General features: G+C 39.7%; 1 protein-coding gene and 1 long non-coding RNA gene across 3 annotated transcripts in view; one reads left to right on the top strand and one right to left on the bottom strand.

The window, feature by feature from the left end:
* fam20a (FAM20A golgi associated secretory pathway pseudokinase) overlaps nt 1-978 on the bottom strand; it is an 11,640-nt gene extending 10,662 nt beyond the window's left edge. The window contains exon 1 of the mRNA XM_043230987.1: nt 440-978. Coding sequence (XP_043086922.1) covers nt 440-765 — 326 coding nt within the window. The 5' untranslated portion in view covers nt 766-978. The remainder of the gene's footprint in view (nt 1-439) is intronic.
* Nucleotides 979-2,192: 1,214 nt separating this feature from the next.
* LOC122333405 lies at nt 2,193-8,256 on the top strand. Of its 2 annotated transcripts, XR_006248628.1 has the most exons (3): nt 2,193-6,382; nt 6,641-6,866; nt 7,540-8,256. It is a non-coding gene; the product is annotated as an uncharacterized LOC122333405 (long non-coding RNA). The 2 variants fall into 2 exon arrangements; XR_006248627.1 differs by having other exon boundaries at nt 2,193-6,866.
* The last annotated feature ends 431 nt before the right edge of the window (nt 8,257-8,687 follow it).

Genomic DNA, 8,687 nt, shown 5'->3' with positions numbered 1-8,687 from the left:
ACTAACATGCTTGGATCAATCGAGCATAATTTAATTCAGTTCATTTAGTGAGTGAGTAAAGGAGAGACTGCGGCTGTGCTGAGTTCAAAAAATGTGTTTAAATATTTCGTTTCATTAACTCGTTTTTGGTGCGTGAATATTCGGCTCATTTGTAAACGTAAATCAGTTGCATTAGAGCAAATGAATTAGCCATACAAATACTTCTAAAGCATTTGTTCATCCTAATTAATACATTATTTAAAGCTGACAATGAAGAGCTGTGTTGCTAATAGCTAACCTTAAGAGAGCTTAATTAAATACTATACTGAAAGCATTGCGTTGTTGCTAAAGGTTAGTCCATCTGACTTTTACGAAAACATTCGATAAAAAGCAACAGGTTGCCATGGTGAAAACGTACACCCTTCAAGCCTCATCCCTCCTAATAAACGCAGTCGAGTACCTCTCCCAGCGGCTCACTTTCCTCTTGCAGTAGTTCTTGAGCTCGTCTTCGTCCAGCAGCCGCTCCTCGGGCCCCAGCTCTGGGAGACGGATGTTATAGAGCGGGTGTCTGAAGAGCCGCTCCAGCTTGGAGCCCCTCTCGGTGGGGGCCGCGCTCATATTCCGGCCGGCGGGCCACGGGACGCTCTCCAGGCTGCGGTTGGAGCACGAGCAGCTTTCTCCGGGCAGGTGATACCAGCTTCTGAGTCGGGGAAGCAGGATGAAATGGACGTCTGCAGCCAAAAGAGTGACCAGAGTGACGGCCACCAGGAGCCGGTCTCTTCTCATGTCAGCGGAGCGGCGGGGGGGAAATTCTTCGCTTCTTCATCGACGAATCCTGCCGCTTTTGTTCTGACCAATGCTGCGTTCTCCGTTTATTCCAGCGCGGTCACACCGCTTCGCTCTCGCTCTCTCTGTGTGTGTTGTGCTGCTCCGGATTGAAGCTTCAGGCAACATTCCAGCTGCACCTTCCCACTTCCCATGTAGACTCAGCCTCCCTTCAGAAACACACACGCAGATAAACACACACACACACGCTGGAGAGAGAGAGAGAGGGAGAGAGAGGGAGAGAGGGAGAGGCAGTCGGAAAGCAGCTCGGAGTGCCAGCACACATAAAGCGAGAAATAAAAAGGCCTGGGTTTTTCTCCACTGCCGCTGGAATCTGTGCGTTTCATTGAAGCGGCTCAAAACGCCGGTGAACTTTCCCAGACTGCATCTGGGCCGCCGCGAACGTCTGCCGTTTGTTGGGGTTTGGACGCGCGTGTTTGCGGATCGGCTGTAAAATCATATTTCCGGAGATCCGGTGTCATTCTTTTAAACGGCTTCCCGTGTTTGGGGATGAGAAGGGAAGAGACGAACGGATGCAGAGGGAAGCTCTACAAATAGATTTTAGAAAATAGGGTAGCTCTTTTTAAAACTGAACTGAATAAAAATACGCACGTTCATTTCGTTTACGCTGTTTTAACACAAACTAACACTGATGCGATGCATATTTGTCAGTCGCGCATAAATGAAACAGCTCTCAAAAGTCATCGCATAGTTTGTTATTAACTATTTGCATATATTTGTTTAATTGCTAGTCACTGGGGTGTGCTTGTAGAAACAACCAATGAATGGGTCAAAATGAGCACTTTTCCCTTTAATGCCAAAAATCATTGGGACATTAAGCAAAGATCATGTTCCATGAAGATATTTGGTAAATTTACTTTCATAAATATATCAAAACTTAACTTTTGATTAGTGATATGCATTCCTAAGCACTTCATTTGGGCGGCTTTCAAGGATTTTCTCAATCCTCAGATTCCCGATTTTCAGATAGTTGTATTTCGGCCAAATATTATCTTATCCTAACAAACCAGACATCAATGGAAAGCTGTTTTTTTGAAAGATTGATGATTACGACTGGTTTTGTGGTCCAGGGTCACAAACGATTACATTTTTAAATGCATTCATCCAAATGGTTTTGGAATCGGTATAAACATATGCATTCAATATACATTCGTTCGGTATCAGCACAGTTCAGAGACGGCTATAGTGACAATATTCAATTAGCTGAAATGTATAGAGATGGAAATAAAGAGATACATAAACTTGCTTATTGTATATTTAGAACCCATACTATGCACATCACATTGCGTTTATTAATTTGTCGAAACCAATCCAAACTGATGTGAAATTTCCCCCCAAATTAAAATGTGTGTAATTCCAGACCTGCATGTTAATCTTCCGTTTAATGTCGAGCACAAAAGAAGATATTTCAAAGGATGAAGGTGACCAAACAGTGTTTTTCTTGGCCCAGCAACTGTCTGCTATCCCTTTAAATCCAGGCCTGAATACTAAAAAACCAAAACAAACTCTTGCCCAACAGTCCAAAATCCATTGCTATTTTGAAACGTAATCCACCTCATGCTCGAAAACAAACACGTCTTTCTGAATGAAATCACATGTTGTTTGCAGCTGTTGAACAGTGTGTATTCGGGTAACACCCCGTGTTCGTTGCTGCTACCAGATGACCTCAGTGTTGAGCGAACGCCAGCATTTGGAGCGTGGCGGTACTTTCAGAAAGAGGTGGCTCCTGAGGAACGCTCCGCTCGGAGACGCTCAGGTGCGAGGAGTTGATTTCACGCTGCTGGATTCGGCTTGGGAACACTCACATCGCACTTCATTTTTCTGCCCGAGCTGAAGTGTCACTGATGCTTGAAGATTTATAAGCTTGTTTTGTTCGTCCTCCAAAGCCTCGCGCTTTGTTTACTCGTACTCTTCGTTATCTGTCTTGGATTATTCATGCAGAGCAGCTCCAAAGCTTCCAGGAATCCTTTCAAAAAATTATATAACGGCATGTCAGCAGCTGGCTTTTGGGAAATCTTTGGTGAGAAGTGGTGAAGCAAGTTTCCTAGTCGAAAACAGACACAGAAATATCCGTGCATACAGCATCCGTGACAAGAGCGGCTTCATTTCGCTATCAGACGAACGCATTCCACATCGAGAGGGAGTTTCTGCATTCCCAGACGAGAGCCGAGCAGGCCATCACAGCTCTTCTTGAATGGATAGGTGGAAGAACTAATAAATCTCAGAACAGAGTTGCGCTCGTGTTCGTCTGATGAATGATGGTCTCGCGGGGCAGATTGTGCTCGTGATAGTTCATCAATTAAACCACTCTTTATGTGTGACTCTAACAATGGTTCCAAACCACAACAACCGCTTAAATACGATCTTTGGATTATTTGAGGTACTTTTGTTTTAACTGTATTGCGACACTGGGGCTCGTTTCCCAAAAGCAGCTACGTTCACAATTTCCATCGTTACAATTAGACTTCGCTAGCGATGCAAACGAGTCCCAGTTTGCTACGTTACAGGATACTAAAACTGAAACTGGATACTGAAGTCAATCCCCAAAAAAAGATGTTTTTTACACGACAGAACTTTCTTAAAACTGCGACGATTCACACTTTTGTAACCATAGCAACATTTTGACGACTCTCGCGTTCAGGAATCAGTTATTATTCTTAGTTTTCAGTCACGTGACCGGTTTGAAGACCCGCAGGACAAAACATCCATAGAACTGCAGAACAAAGTCCATTTTTCCATCTGTTTCACGTCCACGAATATTTAGATCACCTCTCAAAACAATAAAACATTCATATTAAGTACCCGTGGCCATATTTCATTTATCAAATGGATTTGAGTTTCTCATGCACTGTTTTTTAGAAAGATCTGGCAACAGTAAGGATATGCAGGTATCAAATTTTCACGTCGCGATTAATTGCTAGAATTCAATTTTTCATCGCCAGTCAACTAATGAAGCCCTAAGGTAAAGTGTGACCAAACAATGAAGGATTAAAACAATATCCAGGGCATGCTGTATTTGGTGCCTTGATGAACGAATACAAAAATCTGCATGGCTGTTAAAATCATGTTTCAGAAACATAAAGTAGCACAGGTGTTTTATTTATGAGGTTTCCCGGGTAACGGCTGCATTTCTGCTGTTTCATCAGCGCCATCTGCCGCCAGAAAGTGAATGTGTTTTTACAGCAGTGTTGTGCATTGTGACCAGTGGATGGGAAAGGTATTCTTAAACAACAGTACTCTCAATCATTTGTAATAAATGAAAACACAAAAGAAACAAGTTGCAACACAATTATATCTCCACCACACGATGAAAACAAGTCGTAATAGAGCAATGAAAGCAAGTCACAACACAACAAAAATAGAAATTAGCAACACAAGAGAAACAAGTCTCAGCACAGTCAACTCCCTTGTGCAATGCATTTAGAATTTGCATCCATTCACTTATCAATTCACTCTCTGATAACTGTTTATCCAGTATTGCCTCTTGCCGTTATATTACATGTACTACCTCAGTTAACTAGGTGAAGGTGAAACTAGTGTCGACACTCACCCGCGAGAAAAAAACACTAAAATGTGCAATGATACGTTTATATGTGGCTTAAATGCAATGCTTTTTCTATGTGGTAGCTAGGGCATTGCTTAGGGTGTTGTTGGTGGTTTCCACATTGTTACTAAACAGTGCAGTTATAATGAATGTGAATGTGCTTAGAATATTTCATGAATTAAATGAACAATTGTCTGACTTTATGAGATCTAGGGGAAAAACATGTTTTATGGACCATACTGTTTAAATTTGATTTGCACACCATGAATTATGAATGTGATGGTTCCCAGGAAAATATATATATTTTTTAGATGAGGTACCTGGCTGCTTGTGTTTGGGTTTTGTGTCCAGGGAGGCGTTTATTTTGGTTGGAGCTCTGCTGCTGTGGACACATTCCTCTCTGAGGTCTGGACTGCAGTGACGGTCTAAATGTGTTTCAGTGAACACAATCACAGACTGCTAAGGTCCATCGCTGGACACGCGTGTTGACCCTGGCCTCGCTCAGTTCCAGCAATCCTGGGTCTTGTTGTTTTTGTATTGTTGTTAGGGTGTTCTATTGTTGCTAAGGCTTTGCTAGGGTGTTCTAAGTGGATGCATGGTTGCTGTGGTGTTGCAAGGCATTGGTATGATGTAGCTGGTGGTTTCTATATGGTTGCTAAGGTGTTGCTATGCATCCTGTGGTTTCTATATGGTTGCTAAGGTGTTGCTATCTATCCTGTGGTTTCTATACTGTTGCTAAGGCATTGTTATGATGTAGCTGGTGGTTTTTATATGGTTGGTAAGGTGTTGCCGTGTATCTTGTGGATTCTATATGGTTGCTAAGGTGTTGCTATGTATCCTGGGGTTTCTATCCTGTTGTTAAGGTGTTGCTAAGGCATTGTTATGATGTAGCTGGTGGTTTCTATATGGTTGGTAAGGTGTTGCCGTGTATCCTGTGGTTTCTGTATGGTTGCTAAGGTGTTGCTAAGACATTGTTATGATGATGCTAGCAGTTTCTATATGGTTGCTAAGGCATTGGAATATATAGCAGATGGTTTCCATATAGTTGCTGCAGTGCTGCTATGATGTTGCTGTTGGTGGTTTCTATATGGTTGCTAAGGTATTGCTAAGCGCATCACAGTACAGAGACAGTGTCATAAATATAATAAATGATATTCGTTTTAAATTCTGATTCTGGCAAAATATCAGTGCTGGTACTGCTAGATCTTAGTTCTGCGTTTGACACTGTCGATCATAACATAACAAAACTGGGACAGGCTTTCTGGAAAGGTACTCAAATGGTTCAGGTCTTACTTAGAAGCGAGAGGTTATTATGTAAGTATAGAAGAGACTAAGTGGACATCCATGACGTGGAGTCCCACAAGGCCCAGTTCTTGCACCGCTCTTGTTTAGCTTAGCTCCCACTAAGTCAAATAATGATAAAAAGCAATCAAACTGTTGATGACCCAGATGTACCTTGTCTTATCTCCAAAAGACTACAGCATTGATGAATTTAACAGTTGAATGTGCCAGAGCTGTCTTCGGTTAAACAAGAAAGAAACTGAAGTCATTGCATTTGGAAATACAGCAATGCCTTAGCAACCGTACGGAAACCACCAGCTACATAATAGCAATGCCTTAGCAACGCCTTAGCAACGCCTTAGCAACACCTTAGCGACCATACAAATCTTTTTGTTGCTTTTTAGAAAGACACGGTGTCAATCAGCTTAATAATTGAGGACAAAATCAACAGAATGTCTAAACAACCTCATTTTTTTATTGCTAAAATACATACACAGTCAAATTAAAAAAACAGTTTTTTATTATTCTGCTTTATATGGTAATAAATAAGACATATTATACAAACATGGATGTGACTGAACAATGACGGCTCAAACTGAGGTGTATTAGTGAAATAATGCTGTCCTCCAGTGTTTCACATCGCATCTGCTCCTTTGGAGGAAATCTGACGTATCTTCAATCTCCAAGGCTTCAAGGGAACATCTTTCAGCTCACTGATCTCCTAGAAAGAGGGTATGCACATGTATTTTATCTCTAACTGCAGTCACAGTTCTCACATGCTAAAAAAAACACTGTCAGCTGCTTCTCGCTTCAATTATGTGAGGATTTGAAATGCTTAAAGCTCTGTTTTCCACTGTGAAACATGTCTGACTTGTGTGATGTGGTTGCCATAACAATGTCTCGCTCCTCGTTACGGTCAGTAGCCCATCCTGGCTCTCTTTCACCATAAACTCACCATCCTCCGTCATGCATTTCTCATTTCATTTCCAGCCAGGCGTTCACTTGAACACTTTACAGAGAAACCCATTCGAGTCTTCTCATTCCATCTCACCAAAGGCTTCCCAGGCCAAGCCAGACGAACGCCTCAACACACTGAACTCAAAACTCCGCTGCTGTTCTCATAACGCAAGGGATAAAAAATAGGACGGTGTCTTGTTTTTCTCCTCCGCTGGTTTTACAAAGCTTTCAATCATTGCCCAGTGTCATGAAGCCACAGGTATGTTTGTGTCACAGCACGTCTTCACCACTTTTCATCATGGTCAGCTTTTCCCACCACTTTAGTTGGTTAAATAATATATGTTTTTTGTGTATGTATGTGTGTCATAATGGCAGGTGGGGGTTTTATTTGGTTTTTGGCAACAATTTGAAATCATATGTAAAATTTTATTTCATTGTTTTATATTTTAAAAGTGTGCTTTTTAATGTTTAATGGTTTATTTTAATTTTATTTTAATATTATTATTACTTATAAAAATAAATACAAACATAAATAATAAATACAAAAAATTATCGATTGATTTAATTATCAATATATTCTCAAAGACACGTGGATTTTTTAAGATACATTTCTATACTTCTGCTAGTTTTTATTTGATTAGTTTAAGGTGTTATTTAAGGTGGAAAAAGAGAATGTTCAGAATGATTTCGATAAAGTTTATTTCATTAATTAATGATAACATTGTATTATTGATTTTATTTATTTGTTTAAATATAAATAAGTGTTAATAAAAGGTCTGCTGGTGCTCTTCCATTTCCTTAGTTGAGAAGCAAAATTCACTATTTCTTTATTTATTCAGAACAATAAAAAATACTGTTACAGTACTTCATGAATAACTACGGTCTGAACCTTCTCTTTTTCTGTGCCACATCAACTCTCCCATCCTGACCAGAAACTCGTGCTCATGAAGGACTGACTAACCGGCAGCTCCAGAGCCTGAAGCGGCATGAACTCGTTCCCACAGCAACAGATCTTCTCATGGCCGGTGTCCCGTGGCCTGCGTCGCCGGGCGGTCCTCCTAACCTCCAGACCCCTTAACGCATGATCTCCAGACAGAACCTGAGACACGGTGAAGAAAACTGTCAAGTGCTGCAGTTTTAGCATGTGTGAGGAAGGGTTGACGAGATTTGTCCGAGATGCAACTATCTGAAAATCTGAGCGTGCATAAAAAAAAATCTAAATATTTACATCAAAAGTTGTCCAAATTATTCTCTTAGCAATGCATATTACTAATCAAAAATGGAATGCTTTTTATGGTAAGAAATATACAAATATCTATATGATTTTTGGCATTTAAAAAAGTATAATTTTGACCCATACAATGTATTGTGGTCTACTTCTTCAAATATAGCTGTGCTCTTCTGACTGCTTCTGCGCTCCAGAGACACACAGATAAACGGAAGCGACTGACCTTACTGTATTTAGGCAGCGGGAATCTCTCCAAACAGCTGCTGCGCTCTACAGCTAATTCTGTTCATTCAATCAGAAACAGACGTTACACGCTAACACATAAATGAAGCTTATCTCATCTGCAAGACAACGTTTGAGGCGTTTAACCTCTGTACTGTGACATCTGTGTTATTTTTGAAATATTACAGTTTTATGCATATTTTGAATTTGATTTTATTTTTATACTTTAGTTTTCATTTAGTTCTAATTAGATTTGTAGTCATTTTGTTATGTGCATTTGTGCAGTTTTTTTATTTATTTTAAATATTACTGTTTAGGTTTCATTTAATTTTATTATAATTTATATTAATTTATATTATAGTTTATAATTTTTGTGTGCATGTGTATATATATATATATATATATATATATATATATATATATATATATATATATATATATATATATATATATATTTTTTTTTTTTTTTTTTTTTTCTAAATGGGCAATTTTTTCAGCTTTACAGTGGATCACAATTTATGGCAAAAACTCTTTATTATTTTGGAAAAAACGGAATTTGAAACGTTCATTGTTTACATGATGAGAAAAGCGATTCCGATCAATTTCTGCATGCTGTCCCAGAATGCCCCG

This window comes from Puntigrus tetrazona, unplaced genomic scaffold (genome assembly GCF_018831695.1).
Source record: "Puntigrus tetrazona isolate hp1 unplaced genomic scaffold, ASM1883169v1 S000000270, whole genome shotgun sequence".
Taxonomy (NCBI): Eukaryota; Metazoa; Chordata; class Actinopteri; order Cypriniformes; family Cyprinidae; genus Puntigrus; species Puntigrus tetrazona.
Note: the sequence above shows the minus strand (reverse complement) of the source record. Positions and strands in the feature narration are given on the sequence as shown.